At 41.5% G+C, this 19,481-nt stretch overlaps 1 protein-coding gene across 1 annotated transcript; it reads left to right on the top strand.

Moving 5' to 3' along the window:
- Positions 1 to 3,672: 3,672 nt before the first annotated feature.
- On the top strand, positions 3,673 to 5,508 carry LOC112259391 (forkhead box protein I1-ema). The gene is made up of 2 exons (XM_024434096.2): positions 3,673 to 4,443; positions 4,623 to 5,508. Exons 1-2 carry the CDS (start codon positions 3,849 to 3,851, stop codon positions 5,162 to 5,164), a joined length of 1,137 nt encoding a protein of 378 aa, XP_024289864.1. The 5' UTR covers positions 3,673 to 3,848; the 3' UTR covers positions 5,165 to 5,508.
- Positions 5,509 to 19,481: the final 13,973 nt, after the last annotated feature.

The raw sequence follows: 19,481 nt of genomic DNA, 5'->3' as shown, positions 1-19,481 counted from the left end.
ATTTTGCTATGGTATTTCTGAATCAAATGTTACCATATAGCTAGACCCTTCCTGCTAAATGTACTGTGAACAAAAGGTTCGATGTCCCAAGTGTGGCTTATCGATAGCTAGCTAGCCAAGGCAAGAAGATCCATGTGATCTCTCCTGTTGAAGTTCCTTTAAAAATCATTTTCACAATCACAAATACACTCACCATGTTAGCACTGTCCCTAAATAACGATACCTGTAAACATTAGTGTTGTTTCAAGTTATTTATTATAGTTAGCTAGATGGAGAACAGCATCTGTCTTCACATTCTGCTGCAGAAATCTAACTGACCAACTAACTGGCACCCAGTTGACAAAAACACTTCAGTGAGAATTGCCGGTGGTATTTATTGGGTTGACTCATGTAGCCAACGACGCAGCTCTGCAGAGTGGTAGCTGGCACAGCCACAAAGTCATAAAATCTGATTTTTAACCTAACCTTAACCACACTGCTAACCTTAAATGAAGACCAAAAAAAGCTAATTTTGGTTTTCTTACAGCTGGCCCATTTAACGGAAATCGCTCGGTTCTGCCATTTAAAAAAATCCGTTAACATTTATTTCAATTGCTTATTATTATTATTTATTTATTTTATTGCACAAAACACCAGTATCCATACAGGAAGCATACAAACAAACAAACAAGAACAGCATATACGCTATCCTAGAGAGTTTGCCATAGTCTTTGATACTATTCCATCTGGAACTCTCATGCCTTTTAGAGGTGTAACCAGACCTCACCTTTTTTGAAATACCCTCCTGTTGACTATCCAGGAAAAATGTGTTTCTCCTTGCTCCCTCAGTTCAATGATAGAAATATATGTGCTTTATTTCAAAGGGATGTTGTATTTATTCCTTATGTTACAACTTACGGGAAATAATTTGTTAATATAACCTGGGTGGTTTCAGTTCTGAATGCTGATTGGCTGAAAGCTGTGGTATATCAGACCATATACAATGGGTATTCCAAAAAATTCCTTTCCTGTTCTAATTACTTTGGTAACCAGTTTGTAATAGCAATAAGGCACCTTGGGGGTTTGTGGTAAATGGCCAATACACCATGGCTAACATAAGAACATACATTAGCATTAACTATACTTTTTGTGATGAGCATCCAGAAACATTTTTTTATGTGTTTTGGCATTGTCTACATGTAAAAGGATTATGGCAAGATATTTGCAGATTTATAATTGATAACATTCTTGATGACTTTTGTTTATTATGGGAAAATATGCTGCTCGGTTTCCTTAACTATAATAAGGATAAATAAAAACAATTTCACATTTAATTGTGCTAATGGGGAAATGTCATATTCGTTCATATAAATTCACAATTAAAAAAACATTCTTCCTTGTTTTCTAAAAGGAGTTTGAGCAGTACATTAAAATCATTCTACATTATTTGAATAAGAAAGCTGTAAAAACAGTCAATACGTGTATGTCAATACGTGTCTGTAATTTGTTGTACCCCCCTAGGACCTGCCTCCAGGTCAAGATTCATGACAACAGAGCTCGCCAGCTTGTATCATATAACCCGGAAAGGAGTTACCTCTGGTTCGATCAGCCGTCCCTATGGGGAAAATTAATGGGGAAAGAATAGGGTTTTGGGATAAACGCCGAAAATAAGGTCTGAGGTTAACACAGGTTTAGGAGATTTTGTTCTAGGAGATCATTTCAGTCATGACCTTTCTGAATTATGAAGCCTTTATGTACTTTTAAAAAATACATAAATACTTAAAAATTCACAAAAATAGACATTAGCTGATGAAGATTATCTCGCAGAACAAAACGTATAAGATCTCCTAAGCCTGTGTTTACCAATGACCACATTTTTGATGTTTATTTAGAAACCCTACAAAAACACCAGTTATTTCACCATAGACGGGCAGGTTGTTTAGCAACAAAACCAGATGCATGTGCAACTATGTGGTAAAACAGACAGGGTTGGCTTAGATAGTTGACAACATGTAAACTATATTTCGTCTCCAATGTTTCTTGAAAACATGAATACATTTCCACAATGATCACTTGTTTGTCTCTCAAATACATTGTTACATTTGTTGGTTAGCTAGCCAGTGAATTTTAGCCATATTAGCAATGACATGAAATGAGTCAAAACAAGACATGGTATCACAGCCTGGTCTCATATACTAGACATAACATAGTAACTTAAATCCGGGCCACCTAAATTAGTAAGATATGTTACAGTTTGGTATGGTTACATAAGACAAAAATGAAAGGCGGGTGGTTGGTCGGGGTGAATGGGTGGGCATATAACCCAAAGGTTGTGTGTTTGAATCTCATCACAGACAACTTTATCATTTTAACTAAGTAGCAACTTTTCAACTACTTACTACTTTATAGCTACTTTGCAACTACTGAGCATGTTAGCTAACCCTTCCCCTAACCCTAACCTTTTAGTCACAACAAATTGGAATTTGTAACATATTATACATTTTGCAAATTCGTAACATATTGTACATTTTGGACATTCGTAACCAGGGCCTAAAATGAACACCGGCCACCTGCCAAATGCGGGTAGATTTTGGCATTGGTGGGTAAGAATGTCTAATTCACCAGCCACGTTGGAGGATGATCACACACAGGGCTCTACCATGCAAGAATGTAATAACATTTTCTTTCATATCTGGTAATACACAAATAAATAGGAATCCATGCTGGGGGGCTGTGTGCGCTGTGAGTGAAGTGCTGAAAGATTTGTTTTTATAACCAATGCACACAGGCATAACAGTTGGTCTAACTACTAAAGTGAGACTTTATCCTCGTGTTTCAAAAAACATTTTGACTGGTAAAAAATCTTAGTGGCTGGTAGATTTTAAAATCTACTTGCCACAGTAGCTGGTAGAAGGAAAACATAGTTTTAGGCCCTATTTGTAACATATTGTACATTTTGCAAATTCATAACATATTGTACAAATTGCAATTTGTAAAACATTTTATATGAATTGTAATTGAAATGGATGATGGACATCCACAAATTAATACACACCATATGAAACATAACATATCATACAAAAACGAGTGTCTTAGATTTACGTAGAGAATAATACGAAATGCTCTGAGACCTTGTTGGGTATCAAGAACAAGACAAAACTAGCTGAAACGAGTCACTTACTATTCCCCACATGGCAGTTTCTTTTCATTGTTGGTAGATATCTGGCCACCCAGACTCACAACAACTCCCGGACTTCTGCCCCATTGATGTGTGCGCATTGTTTTTGTGACGTTGTTAGCTAACCCATTTACAGGATTTCCCCAAAGAATAAGTGACCTATTATATTAGAGTCTAAATTGTTATGCTTTTAAATTACTGTAATATTTGTAAATGTAGCACCAATTTCCCATTACTCAGTAAAACAATCATTTTTCCCATGTTCTTAACCATATTGACTGGGTGGGTGTCAAATTAAAATTGCAAAACATTTCACAGAGCTTAGAGCTTAACTGCTGTTGGAGTACTGGTGGAATTCCACCTCCAATTCAAAGGGAATCCTCCACGCCTAAACCGGCCTAAACTCACTCAAATGCAAAGTGTGACACGGTCACAGAAACAACCAATCAGAGCAGACGTGGGTGTCGCTGTAGTACTATAAATTGACCAGGTGAGACAGGTGGCAGGTTGTGATGCACCTGTACTGGACACAAAATAGAACAGAGTGAAAGGCAAATTCACCTCTCAGCTCAAAGCAGAGGAACAGATAATATTGAAGAAAAGCGAGATCCAGATTTTTTTTTTTTTACCAGAGCCATTTATCAGACTGAAGAGACCAGCTGCCAAACCAAGGACCAGTCTGTGGGTGAGCATGACGATGTTTGTGTCACAGAGCCTCTCTCCACCTTCATGTGGGACCCAGTACCCCAGTCTGGGACAGGAGTCTCCAGAGTTCAGCCTGTACAGCGACAGCTTCTACAGCCCTCCAGCCGTGCCTAGCCTGCAGCAGGCCACCCCTCCTGCCTATGACCTGGGAGACTACACCAGCCCTTCTACCAACCCTTACCTGTGGTTCAATGGCCCAGAGCTCAACAGTGTTCCCTACATAGAGGTACCCACGGGGCCGGCGTGTGGGCCCTATGTGCCCCAACACTGCAACATGCAAAGGCCCTATCTGGGTGCTGATGGGCCGGGGGTTGTGGTAGGGGACCTGAGCTGGTTTTCCATGCCCTCTCAAGAAGAGCTGATGAAGCTAGTCAGGCCACCCTACTCCTACTCTGCCCTTATTGCCATGGCGATCCATGGGGCCCAAGAGAGACGACTCACCCTGAGCCAGATCTACCAATATGTAGCAGACAACTTCCCCTTCTACAACAAAAGCAAGGCCGGGTGGCAGAACTCTATTCGCCACAACCTCTCCCTCAATGACTGCTTCAAGAAGGTGCCCCGAGATGAGGATGATCCAGGTAAGAACATTTCCTTGGTTTTAAAAGATTGGTCTTTTAATTTCAAGGTATTCCAAGAGAAATGTAAACAATTGTAACCTTTAAAAACATGGTGTAATGTGTCTCAGACAGATATTAACTCTTGCCCAACTATGTGAGAGCAAATCCTTAACAAACATGTCTTATGTGTCTCCTTATAGGCAAGGGTAACTATTGGACCTTGGACCCCAACTGTGAGAAGAGGTTCGACAATGGCAACTTCCGTCGCAAGAGGAAGAGGAAGTCGGAATCCCTGCCTGGCGACGGGGGCTCCTCAGGTTCTGAGTCATTAGAGTCCAGCCCCAAACACCCCAACAACATGAGTGACGTGTCCAGCTCCTCTGACCGCGGCCCCTCCCCCATCTCCTCAGCTCCCTCCCTCTGCCTGAACAGCTTCCTGTCTCAGATGGCTGAAGTGGGGACGGTATCAAACACAGTAGAGGCAGATACCCTCCACAGACCCAGGCTGCCTATAGAGGTACCCCAACGGGCCTCTCCGTCCCAGGGTTACGGCTCATACTCTCCCAACGCTACAGTGCCTCACTGGGAAGTCCATATGTCTCATCCGCAGCACCCTACCATCCCTTCCTCCCCTCCCCTCTACCCTGGGGGCTACAGGGACTCTGTCCGCTCCCTGCTCAGCAACCAGCTATACCCAGCCTTGGACTCAATACATTACCAACAGGAAGGCACAGAGGTGTAAAGCACAACTGATAGAGCCACTCTACTCCATAGGGCAGCCTGCCTTTGGGCAAACTCTCACCACAACATCTTCCTCAGCAGAGAATGAAACTTCACTGAACTCATACTAAAGAGGATGATTTACAATGTTTTTTTCCCCTCTCTCTTAATTGATTATACGTATGTATATTGTTTGCTGTTCCATATACTGTCTTTATAATATGAACTCATCTATCTGTAAAACATTTGAGGGATTCTTGGATTCAAACATTTTTAAAGTGGGTTTTGTATGTGATGTACGTAAATGTCCTGTCATCAAGCTTTTTACTATTTTTTTAAATAAAGAACAACAACAATAAGAAATTCTCACTGCTATTTTTCTGGGAGTATTTATTGCATGAAAACAGATTTAAAGAGGCAAATGCAGATTATGGTCACACTTCAAAACATGATTAATTCTGAAATAACTATTTAGGGTGGTACATTATATCATGCAGTTTGATCAAGATCTGATTGCCAGTGCTTTTGATTGAGATAAGACAAGTCAAGCTCCCATTACAGTCAATGATCTGAGAGACAGGGTGTGAAATGAGGGAGGCAAAGAAACCGTTAAACACTGAACGGGAGGAGGACAGGTGAGAGCCAGGGAAAAAAAGATATATGCAACAGAACTCGTTCCTCAAGGTTGCCCTCTGCTCCCGCTTACAGCTACAGCCCCCTCTCCTCACCTCTATCTCTCTTTATTTGCGCCTCTTGTGTTCAGGGTATAAGCTAATGCCTCTCACCATTAGTCAGCCATGCTTTTGGACACATAATAACCTATTTAACAGATCGATGTCATGTTAAACTATGTGAACAGCACCTGAAAGTGTTAAAAGGCTATCTGCAATTGTGTGCTATTTTCCATGTTGGTAAAAAAAAAAAAAAAAAAAAGAAACAGCAAGCAAATGTGTAGAAGCACGGTGGTTAGGGAAAACTCCCCAGAAAGGCCAAAACCTAGGAAGAAACCTAGAGCGGAACCCAGGCTATGAGGGCTGGCCAGTCCTCTTCTGACTGTGCTGGGTGGAGATTATAACAGAACATGGCCAAGATGTTCAAATGTTCATAAATGACCAGCAGGGTCAAATAATAATATTCACAGTAGACTCATTACATACAATATACGGCATGTAGTTATTTGCTTGAACTATTTGCTTTCACCCCGTCACAATGTAGAAACTGCTGACTGCAACATTAAAATGTCACACCTCTAATATTCACAAGAGCTAAAAAAAAACACACACAAAAACACGTCACCTCAACAGATTCCACTGAGGAGGTCAGTAAAGATGCTGAGGTCAACATCTGTAGCCCAACGCTTAGAGCCGTGGGAACTCAGCACCCCATTTCTCCCTCTGAGTAGCAGGCAGCAAAGGGGGACTAGAGAACATGCTTGAGGAACCATTCCCATGTGTATCTCTGGCATGGAAGAATCTGTGGAGAGGCACGAGAGAAACATTGAGTGAGAAATTGAAGGGAGGACTGGGGAGAGTGAGGAGAAGGGGGAAGTGGATAATGATCCTCTCTACAGGCCTCAGCGCCCTCCAATCCATCGCTCCTCTCCTCTCCTCTCCTCACCCCACACCTCCCCTGTTACTACTCAGTCTGGAAGGTGAGTGAAGGGGAAAGAGGTTTCCCTTAACATGGAAGCATGATCACTTGTCTTAGTGGTCTTGGCTGTGTGATAGTCACAGTTATAATCATTCGCCTCTGTTCTCTACTTTGATGCTTCCTTTCCTCCTGGGCTCCTGAGTGGCGCAGCGGTCTAAGGCACTGCATCCCAGTGTAGGAGGTGTCACTATAGTCCCTGGTTAAAATCCAGGCTGTATCATATCTAGCTGTGATTGGGAGTCCCATAGGGCGGTACACAAATGGACAAGTGTTGTCTGGGTTTGGCTAGGGTAGGCTGTCATTGTAAATAAAAAATCGTTCTTAACCGACTTGCCTAGTTAAATAAAACAATTTTTAAAAATCCTTTCCTCTGTTAGAGAAGTGTGAATGTTTGTTTTGTTTTTTTACAAATATCAGTACAGTATGTGTCTTTGTCTTATTATCCAAATGAACCCTCAGGCGTCCAATAACTCTGTCAGCGCATGACAACAGCAGCCTCATCATTACCCAGTCAAAGCTGATACGAGTGGCATGTGCCACACATCTCTAACTATAGCACCATCGCCGCCACCACCCCACCCACATTCTCCAGTGACCCCATCCTCATGTGTTTTTATTGACACAATACTATCTTGACTGGATGAAACAGCCCTCCCCTTTCAGACGTGTCATAAAGAGGGGATTAATACGTGACCAGCGATCACAGTAAGGGTGCCCTGTGTTTACAGTCTTGTGCCTCTTCAACTGTTTCTGTCAGTGTTGCTTATGGGGAAAGATAGATTTCTTTTGTCTTTAGCTTCCTGTGTGTGTAGTAGTGGAAAAACCAGCTCAGGCTCCCTGTAACCAGCTCAGGCCCCTAAGTATTTAAAAAAAAAAATAATAATCTTAGCCAGGTCGATTTAATTAAGGTAAATACAGTTTCTCTACATAAACGACTAGAAATAATATAATAATCAGATAAAAACCCAATATGTAAATTAATGTCTCTTAACAAGTCAAATAGATCAACAGCTGCCAGGCTTAATGCGTCCTGTGTTTGACATGTGCCGGTGGTCTGTCTCTAGCTCACAGCAGGGGCACGTCTGAGGCCAAAGGGGGCAGACGGCATTCTGAAACCCCCTCTACCTGTTCACTGTACACGTCTCTCTGCTCATCCACACGCTCAGTCTAAAACCAAATGGTATTGTTAAAAAAAGGGGCCGAATGGCACAGTGGATCACTTCTACCTGTTCAAATGCTTCTCTCCTGATTCACTGTCTTACATCAACATTTCTAGTGGCGTGATCCAAAATGTATTTTCATCACTACCTCGTCAACTCAGGCAGGTTCTTCATTTTCATTTGAAAAGACCTGCATTCATTGACATGAAAAGGCTTTATCAGACATTATATTTACTTTTTTTTCTCTCTCCAGTTGCTTAAAATAACTTTGGAGCAGTATTGTATCCCAAAAGACAGGGTTGAACGGTATGACCGTGATTTATCCATGTTGTGTCCGACGCCAAATTTTTTGTTTATTTTCAACTATCATCTCCCACTGCATCGACGTCCACCTGCACATGTATTGCGTTGTTTTAGGAAGTTACATATGATCTTCATGTAGGTAGGTAATTCCTGAGTAATCATTTAAGTATATTACTGTAATACGCCACATACACAGTTCATTGTACCAACCCTAACGTGAGTACATTCAATCCAAACCAGTAAAACCCATTTGACACAGAGAAAGGTGTGCTACCATCCCAACTGGGTGAATCACTCAATGACTCTAATTACGTAGAGGTGGGGGAGAGTAATGTGGACCTTAATACAAAGACCCCAGCCTGGCAACACTGGGGCATTAATAACCCAGTCAACGCTAATACACTGATAAGTCCGGCATGTGCCACACACACACACACACATGCAGACACACACAAACACACACACACACACACACACACACATGCAGACACACACAAACACACACTTCTCTTCACCTTATTGACCTTGTCAAATGACACAAGCTTTACGTCTTTAGTGATACAACAGGGCAGGCATAATGCTATCGCTATCTGCCCTTGGTAAGATGGGGCACCCATATTCAGATGAGTAAATCTGACGAGGTGCCTCACGTCCAACGACACAGTAAGTGTGCCTTGTGTTTACTGACACATTCCACATCAATAGGACAGTATTGTTGGTAAACACTGATGCTGATGGGGGTAGAGATGAACACCTCACTATGCCCTCGAGCTCAATCCTACAGGTCTGGAACAAACTGTTGGATCCACCCAAAGAAAGAAGAAGAGGGATACAAAGTATATAGAAGACATTGTGTTTTTATTTGTTTGGTACAGTTCAAAAATATGATCAGAGTTGAGTAAGAGCATCAAAGATGACATTTTAATACATTTGAGAAAGTTGATTGTTATGACTTTGCCCAAGATAGTGTTATCTTATTGCAGGTATTTTACAAGAACAAAGGCCTCATTGGGGGATTGTTCAGTAGACTGACATTAAACCCATATTTACATGGTCTTCAGTTGGAATTTATGTCTCAAAAATATTGCTAAATGAATTAAACGTTTGTTTATATAGAGTACCAGTACCTGTCAAAAGTTGTACCATTTTTTACATTGGTTGAGAGAATGCCAAGAGTGTGCAAAGCTGTCATCAAGGCAAAGGATGGCTACTTTGAAGAATCTCACACATAAAATATATTTTGATTTTTTTAACACTTTTTTTGGTTACTAAATGATTCCATATCTGTTATTTCATAGTGTTGATAACTTCACTATTATAATACAACGTAGAAAATAGTCCAAATAAAGAAAAACGCTGGAATGAGTAGGTGTGTCCAAACTTTTGACTGGTACTGTATGTCAGAACATAATCCAGTTTTGGCCTGCAGTGCTTTACCCTGGGAAACATGATCTTAAATGGTGGGATTGTTGGTACAATATTCCTCTTACCACAGATATAATCCTTGATAAATTTGTCCCAGTGCCCATTCTTGCTATTCCCACAATTATAGCTCCAGACAATTTGCATAGGAATATGCACATTGCCAAAGCGGTACATGGATTGAGAAAACATGACCTCAGTTGCCTGTCTAGGCATTGCAGATGTTATATTAACTACTATGTTGTGTCTTACCAATTTCACTGAACTTAATGAACTTTTCCACTTGACTTTTGTTGTATTTTCAGTGTGTTTATGTAGGGTTTACAAACGGTTACTCTCCACACTTTTTTTAGACTCACTCTACTGTGTGTCCTCTGATGAAACCAGAGGGCTGAGGGGGTTTCTATGGCCCACTTCAAATGTCCAGATCACATAACAAAGGGCTCATTCATGTACACTGTCATGTACACTCTCTTGTACACTTTGGGATTGTTTACAACTATTTCATTTCCAATATTCTATTATGTGCAGTATATCCATTATTTCCCCATTCATATTGAAGGTTAAGGGTCAATTTATAAAACTGAAAAGTGGCATTAGTTCAAATACTGTCTGATAAGATTAGAGGAAGGAAATGGATCACAACCAATGATTTATATATATACACTAGATTACCATCTTGGCACTCCCTCACCATTGTAAAAACTATTTTGCAAGCTGTAGAAATACATTTATTAATGGCAACAACGACAAAATACACATATGTTCTATTACAGACACCTTAATGCATACTTTTTAAATATATTATTATATTGTATATAAAACATTTTTCTTAAAGAATAATTTTTGAGATAACTAATGTTACTGTGCCTACTACAGCAACAAAAATACTTATATACATTTAATTGAAATACTGTAGAATTCCATTCATTCTTATGGAGGACTGCTCCTTCTGGCTGACAGTTGGCTTCAAAGTCTCTCAGCGGCCAATAAAAAGCATCCGCAATCCAGGGTTTATTAATGTCACAGTACTCATCTTGCGTTGTGTGCAATCATCGACAGGAACTTTAACATGTAGCACCTGTCACACCCTTATCTGTTTCACCTGTCCCTGTGATTGTCTCCACCCCCTCCAGGTGTCGCTTATTTTCCCCAGTGTATTTATCCCTGTGTTTCCTGTCTCTCTGTGCCAGTTCGTCTTATATGTTTCCAAGTCAACCAGCGGTTTTCCCGTTCTCCTGCTTTTTGCATTTCCTCCTTTTTTCTAGTCCTCCCGGTCTTGACCCTTGCCTGTTTCTGGACTTTGTAACCCCCTGCCTGACCATTCAGCCTGCCTTGACCATGGGCCTGTCTGCCACTCTGTACCTCCTGGACTCTGATCTGGTTTTGACCTTTTGCCTGTCCACGACCATTCTCTTGCCTACTCCTTTTGGCTGAATAAACATTGTAAGACTCCAACCATCTGCCTCCTATGTCTGCATCTGGGTCTCGCCTTGTGTCATGATAGCACCAGTCATGGAGATTTACTCTGATAGAAACAGCACAAAATTGCACGTCATGCAATGCATGGCTCACCATCCAACTCTGCACTCACGCACGCTGGTTTTGTGCTTGTTCACTGGGCAACGTAGATACAACAATTACAACATATAATATTTTCAACAATGTACCTGATAGAAAGCACAAAATTGCACGGCTCACCATCCAACTCTGCACTCACGTACTGTACAAAATATACAACCCCCCCCAGACACAGTAAGTTGCTAGCTAGTACTAGCTGGAATTCTCTACAACAAAATGCACATAAAACCTCTGCCTCTTATGTGTGATGTTCTAATAACATTTACATAAATGTATCTAAATTGTACATTCAAATCATCACTCGGGAGTATAAAAATCCCTTTTGACGTACAGAGCTTTGCAACCAACAACTTACCTCTGGTTTGGTGCTTGTTCACGGGGATGATTCTAACTAAAAACATCCTCCCTCGTAAGCAACCCATGCAAACCATCCAATAAGATGCCATGTTAAGTAGGTGAAGGCAAGACAAAACCAAAAACCCATTGGCTTAACAAAGGGGAATCACCAATAGAACCCTGTTACATATACATCATTGATCACAACACAGATGACCTTTGGATGGTGCAAACTTGAGGACATCTTTGGACAGCTGTAACCAGTGTGAAATGGCTAGCTAATTGGCTGTGTGAGCTAGTAGTGTTTCAATTGGTAATGTCACTCGCTCTGAGACCTTGAAGTAGTTGTTTCCCTTGTTCTGCAAGGACTGTGGCTTTTGTGGAGCGATAGGTAACGATGATTTGAGGTTGACTGTTGATGTGTGCAGAAAGTCCCTGGTTTAAGCCCAGGTTGGGCCGAATAGAGGGACGGAAGCAATACTGTCATACAACCATGCTTGTCAGCTAATGCACACAAGCTAGATCCTATTGTATTTGGCAGGCCACCTCAAGATATCGCCAGGGGCACTGAAGTCAAATTTGAAAGAACAGATAAGATATGAACGCTTTCACTTACCATTTCCATTGAGATTTACTCACACACCAGTGTGTTGCCAGTGTTTTATGCTAATGCAGTAGCAGTGTGTGGGTAAAATCCCTGAGGAAGCCAAGCCAAGCCAGTAAAAAAAGCAATACAATCTTTGTTGTGATAATTGCATTGTTTGTTCTATAACCGATTCGTTCATACGCCACCATGATATACAATAAGGTCGTGACAACAAAAACAACAGTCACTCAGTAACAGGATAAATTCAACTACCCTTACGTTTGTTTCATCACAAAACTGCAGAGCGACATCTGTCCGCTGAAGTCCACAAAGCAAATATTGCATGTAACAAACAGTTAAGTCACCTGCAGCACGGTCAAGCAAGTTAAGGTTTTTACAGTTTACTCAACAACTACTGATTTAGAACAACAGAGTTACCGCAAGTCAGCGCAAAAACAACAGGAGCACTGTCTCCGCCATTCCAGCATCATTTCCATTTAGACATTTATCAAATCAACAAGGCTATTTAAACATTCATCAAATCAACAGTGCTATATATGCTTAAAGATCAAATATATGTGGTTAAAGATACCAAAAATGATTTAGTCCAATCAATGTTATTCAATATCACGTGGCTGTCCTAGTAAGCTAGCTACTTTTTTAATGTATTTATTTAACCTTTTTTTTAAAAACTAGGCAAGTGAATTAAGAACAAATTCTTATTTACAATGACGGCCTACAAAGAGGCAAAAGGCCTCCTGCGGAGATAGGGGCTGGGATTAAAAAGAAAAATGCTAATACAGGACATCAACACAAGCAGACCAGAAACAGACAATTAAGTTTTGCTTAGAAATTGATTTCATTAGTGTGAAGCCAAATCCAAACTGGCCATCCTTAGGGGGCGTTTTGCTGCACCAGGACAACCCACAGTTCAGCTCATCTCAGCTCAACGCTGATTGCCAAAATGTTTTATCGATGGAGGCCAAATCAAATCAAATGTATTTCTATAGCCCTTCTTACATCAGCTGATATCTCAAAGTGCTGTACAGAAACCCAGCCTAAAACCCCAAACAGCAAGCAATGCAGGTGTAGAAGCACGGTGGCTAGGAAAAAATCCCTAGAAAGGCCAAAACCTAGGAGGAAACCTAGAGAGGAACCAGGCTATAAGGGGTGGCCAGTCCTCTTCTGGCTGTGCTGGGTGGAGATTATAACAGAACATGGCCAAGATGTTCAAATGTTTATAAATGACCAGCATGGTCAAATAATAATAATCACAGTAGTTGTCGAGGGTGCAACAGGTCAGCACCTCAGGAGTAAATGTCAGTTGGCTTTTCATAGCCGATCATTGAGAGTATCTCTGCCGCTCCTGCTGTCTCTAGAGTTGAAAACAGCAGGTCTGGGACAGGTAGCACGTCCGGTGAACAGGTCAGGATTCCATAGCCGGAGGCAGAACAGTTGAAACTGGAGCAGCAGCATGGCCAGGTGGACTGGGGACAGAAAGGAGTCATCGTGCCAGGTAGTCCTGAGGCATGGTCCTAGGGCTCAGGTCCTCCGAGAGAGAAAGAAAGAAAGAGAATTAGAGAGAGCATACTTAAATTGACACAGGACACCGTATAAGACAGGAGAAATACTCCAGATATAACAGACTAACCCTAGCCCCCCGACACATAAACTACTGCAGCATAAATACTGGAGGCTGAGACAGGAGGGGTCAGGAGACACAAATGCTTGCTGGCATCAATCAATCAAATTCTATGCCAGCAACATGTTATACTCTTTTGGTCCAGACAGCATCTGATACAGGGCTAAACATACTGAGACAGATTGATGCTGTTTCCCTCGCTCTGATGATTTCTCCGGTAAGATTCAGCCACTTGCGAATTGACGGAAAATTATAAAAACACACAGAGAGACGAAAGATAAATTATTTTATCATTTGTATTTTTTTGTTCATCAAATATTTGGGCAGCCTGGCTTCCCTTGGCGTCCAAGAACACATGCAACTGTGCTAATGTAAACTCCAGTGTAATTGTGTTTCCATAGCTCGGGTTCGTTTCTGTTTCCATCTACGCAGGCCAGCATCCGTGTCTCACTGGGCCATGGATCCAGGGGACCTGCTCTGACTTAGGGCCAATGCCAGGCAAGCTGGAATTTAAATTTCAAAGGCCTAACACCTTTTCAAAAGGCAACTGTCTTGATGATGCAGAGGTTGTTGATTCTGCTATACCCAAGTCTTTAGTGGCACACTACTGATGCAATAACAATTACACTAGAGCTTACATTAGCAGAACACTAGCGACACAATGGTGTGGGGTAAGTCTTAGGTGGAAGTGCACCATTAAGGAAGTGGCAGACATAGAAAAATATAGGGGAAGCACTCCCTATGTGTTCAGTGTGTGTCCCACTCCCAGGTCGCCTGCTTGTGGTCTTGTCTCAGCCTGCCTCACTTGTCACCTTGGCGGGCCGCACTGTGAGCCCCTATACGAACCACCTCGCCCCTATACCCGTCCACTCGTCCCACGGGTTTCATTCAATAGGACGGGAGCACACAGGAGTAAACAAACACAAACACACAGAGAAACAGAGATGTTGGCGACTGTCGCCAGCTAACCCCCGCACCAGTGTCCCTGTCTGAGGAGACGATTACATGTTTGTTGTCTGATGAGAGTCTCTGGTGACAGACTGTGTGACGACGCTCAGATCCACTGATACTCCCTGTCTCTCACATCTTCCATTGCACCCAAACACATCAACACAGTCATCCATCATATCAAACCACAGAGGCGTTTATCCCCTGACAGCGTTTATCGCCATGTATACTGTAAGGTCATAGAGTTACAGCCATAGAAAAAGTATCTCCAGAACCAAATTGCTGCGGTCTGAGGGGCTCCGCAGATTCTAATGATTCTATTTCTTTGGTAACAACCCAGCTAGCACATAATTCTCTGAGAGCCATATGTTTCTTAGAGCTTGGTAAGAGTGTGGTTGTTAACAGAATGTTTCTTCAAAGTTCAAAAATTGTTTCAAAAAATGTTTCAAGAACGTTAAGCAACAATATTCGTCTTTGTGAATTTCAGTACTTCCACAGACCATTGCACACAAGTTTCGATGTGGTTCTATTTAAAGTCATATTTTTGCTGCATTCTGGGAATGTTAGAAAAATGTTGTGACTTAAGCAATGTTCTCAGAACATTCAGAGAATTTATGGTTCTCTTTTATGTCAGTTCTTGGCAATATTCTGTGAATTGTTAAGTGTGTTCAGGTGTGTTGGCAGGGACCACTAATTGGCCACACCAGGGGTGTATTCATTACAGAAACCGTTTACCGTATAAGAACCAAGCGCAAGAAAACAGAGATACGGGGAGCGACCTATCTGAATTTGTCCAATAGAAACTCTCATTTGCATTTTCCGTTTGGAGTAAATTGTTTCTGTTGCAAAACGTTTTGCAACAGAATCTTTTCTCATGTCTGTTTTCAAAGGGTTAAACTAAGAACATTAACAACAACAGTTACTGTATATTAAAAATATTGTTTAAATGTCCTAAAGTATATAAACTTAACTGTTGGAACCAAGACTTAAAAATAACTGAAGATGGAGGGAAAGTTGGAGCATAACTAACAAAATTACAGTTGTATGCTTAATCCAATAGTGACTCAATAATCCATGCTTTCCAGGAACGTTATCAAGTCAAAAAGTTATGGACGGAGCTATAAAGTTGTCTTTCAGAAGTATTACAATGTAAACATACTTTGAATCCATCTGCATATTTCAAGACATGGCATATGGGGGTGTAGTGAGATACCCAAAAGGGCTAGATGATTCTCTTCTCATCACTCAATCAATTCGCCATCATTAACACAATGGAAAAATCTAAACTATTATTATCGAAATATTGAAATAGCATGGGCGACTGAGAAAAATGAATTGGTACAATTTAAGGCCAATTGCCAAACAATAATGCAGGCACTAGGGATGGGTGATGTGAGCATGAGGGTCTGGGCAGATGATATGTAGTCATTGTTTGTGTGCATCTGTAAGTTGTTGTTCGTATGTATAAGTTTGTATCTGGAATGGGGGGAAAAAGGTCACAACCTTTAGAGAATGTTATTTAATTACCTTCAAATAACCTATCATTTCTGTTCTCAGCGCGTTAATAAAACCTCCCAGGAAAACTTTCAGGTAAAAAGAGTAAAACATTCTCAGAACCTCCCTGCAACTTAAACATGAACTTTGCCAGAAAAGGCTAAATGTTCACTTCTGTTCTCAGATCGTTCCCACAGCCAATGTAAAACCAAAAACATACGTTCCCACAACTTCCAAGGAACCAAATGTGCTAGCTGGGAATCAAGTGAGTCTGGGTCTTCCAACACTCAGACACTTATCTCAGCACCTCACCATTGTTGGAACAGAGCCAGGAAGGGGGAACAGAGACAAACTGCAGGGGTAAACCCCATACCCACTGCCTCTAGGCCATACCGCCAGGTATCACACACATAAGTTTAACCTCCACAACCACTGTGCTGTTAAACATACTGAGCTGTCCAGGTACAGTAGATGGATTGGAAAGGCTCGGTGTAGATAATAGTCACATTTCCCATTGACCTTTCACCTGTTACACTTTTCTGATAAAATGTCATCATACTGTCTGATAGCCTTTTGCTCACAATCAGACAGAGACAGAAACAAGCCTTGGCAGTCATTTTTATCTGTAGCCAGCTTCTATGGTCATATCCGTTGCTTTGATCAGATTGCAAGTCAAGAGTGGAACTTTTTGTTGCACTCAGGTGTAAGGCTGTGGTGGTCACAAAATTTTGTCAGCCAGTGATTGTCAAGCAAATAACTCTCGGTCTCACTTAGCATCTCCTGGCTGGAATAAATCCATGTAATATAGCCTACACCTTCCCAATAAATCCATACTTTATTTTAGACAGGTCTAAAGAAGCATGATATTAATCAAATGTAGTCTATTTCAGAAGAACAGAATAGTAAACTCTGAGTTGTCCTTATGCTAGGTCCTGATCTGGTTATGCCAAATGGCTGTGGGCTACACTAGTTAATTTAACAGACACGATTATCTTAGAATTACGTGGAATTATTTTAAAGTATGACGAATACAACTGAACAGAGCTGAATGAAATATAAATTATATTTTCTCCAAACGTTTTGAGGGAGTGGCTTTAGTTGTTCTACAAACGTTGGGCTATTTGTTTTGATGTTTAACACATTGTAAGACTGCATGATGCGACTAATGATGATTAGAAAAAAATCGCATGAAAAGGCATGAGCTCTGCTTTGTGTTTTGCGGAGGCTGTCGCCTTCTTCAGGCTCGCATTCACAATTTGACAATCTCTTGAAAATACCTCAAATAGTGGCCGTAGTGCACCCTAAAATAGTGTGGCCGTGCGTGCTCCTAAGCACCTCTCAGTCACACGGCTATTTTATCCTTCATGTGATTGTCTTTAAGGTCCTTAACCAATTCCGAGGTGCATATTGAAGATATTGGAAGAACATTCCACATTTACTTTTCGTCAGCCAACAATATGAGTAGGCCTAACGAACAGCAAAATCACTAGTCTATGTCAATCTACTATCCCCCACACTGTATTGCAAAAGACGGACCTATTCTATTCTGTGCAATAAATACATATTCCAAACATAGTCTGGGACAGTTGTGGGATGAGATAGATCCCAATTTAATACAACCACTAGCATACATTTGTTTTAATGCAATGTAGCTGACGCAGCAGATCAGAGCATTTAGCTTTAAATGTTTCTTAAACTATTAGGCTATCTCTTCACATTATAAGCGTAGCAATGCGCACATGGCAGTAATGCTTTTATTATTAATGTGCATTTTTATGGTGAAAATGATCTTCCCCAAACGTGAAACTCACGCGCTGCTTATGTATGCCAGTTAGGCTCCCATGTAAAGCGTATTAATGCGCTTAATTTGAATACATTATTTGGCCACTTTAACTGTGATACAAACACACTGGGCTAGGCTACATGAGGTGTGCGACTATGATTAGAAAAAGTAGCAAAAAATTGCATTTTTCTTGCCTTATGCTGGCAACATTCACAAGTGATAATATATCATTGATAGGCTAGTATTGTCACCATCAGACTATTCCTGATTCAATCTTGTCTTTACATATGCTAAATAATATACAGTACCCAATCAAAAGTTTGGACACACCTACTCATTCAAAGGTTTTTCTTTATTTTTACTATTTTCTACATTGTATAGTAAATAACACACATGGAAATAACACACATGGAATCATGTAATAACCAAAAAAGTGTTAAACAACTAAAAATACTGTATATTTTATATTTGAGATTCATCAAAGTAGCCACCATTTGCCTTGATGACAGCTTTGCACATTATTTGCATTCTCTCAACCAGCTTCACCTGGAATGCTTGTTCAACAGTCTTGAAGGAGTTCCCACATATGCTGAACTCTTGTTGGCTGCTTTTCCTTCACTCTGTGGTCCAATTCATCCCAAACCATCTCAATTGGGTTAAGGTTGGGTGATTGTGGAGGCCAGGTCATCTGATGTAGCACTCCATCACTCGCCTTCTTGATCAAATTGCCCTTACACAGCTTGGAGGTGTGTTGGGTCATTGTCCTGTTGAAAAACAAATTTTAGTCCCACTAAGCGCAAACCAGGTGGGATGGCATATCGCTGCAGGATGCTGTGGTAGCCATGCTGGTTAAGTGAGCCTTGAGCTCATCAAGCTCGAGACCCTGGGTCTCGACCCCGCCCTGTGCAACTGGGTACTGGACTTCCTGACGGGCCGCCCCAGGTGGTGAGGGTAGGCAACAACATCTCCTCCCCGCTGATCCTCAACACTGGGGCCCCACAAGGGTGCGTTCTGAGCCCCCTCCTGTACTCCCTGTTCACCCACGACTGCGTGGCCATGCACGCCTCCAACTCAATCATCAAGTTTGCGGACGACACAACAGTGGTAGGCTTGATTACCAACAACGACGAGACGGCCTACAGGGAGGAGGTGAGGGCCCTCGGAGTGTGGTGTCAGGAAAATAACCTCACACTCAACGTCAACAAAACTAAGGAGATGATTGTGGACTTCAGGAAACAGCAGAGGGAACACCCCCCATCCACATCGATGGAACAGTAGTGGAGAGGGTAGCAAGTTTTAAGTTCCTCGGCATACACATCACAGACAAACTGAATTGGTCCACTCACACAGACAGCATCGTGAGGAAGGCGCAGCAGCGCCTCTTCAACCTCAGGAGGCTGAAGAAATTCGGCTTGTCACCAAAAGCACTCACAA

Source organism: Oncorhynchus tshawytscha, linkage group LG09 (assembly GCF_018296145.1).
Source record: "Oncorhynchus tshawytscha isolate Ot180627B linkage group LG09, Otsh_v2.0, whole genome shotgun sequence".
In the NCBI taxonomy this organism is placed as follows: Eukaryota; Metazoa; Chordata; class Actinopteri; order Salmoniformes; family Salmonidae; genus Oncorhynchus; species Oncorhynchus tshawytscha.
The sequence above is the reverse complement of the archived record's forward strand: the minus strand, read 5'-3'. Positions and strand labels throughout refer to the sequence as shown.

Bases quoted from the DNA above. Each gene is read 5' to 3' on its own strand.
- LOC112259391 (XM_024434096.2), top strand. From the start codon at position 3,849: ATGACGATGTTTGTGTCACAGAGCCTCTCTCCACCTTCATGTGGGACC. The intron at 4,444-4,622 runs GTAAGAACATTT...GTCTCCTTATAG, and splicing joins CCGAGATGAGGATGATCCAG to GCAAGGGTAACTATTGGACC.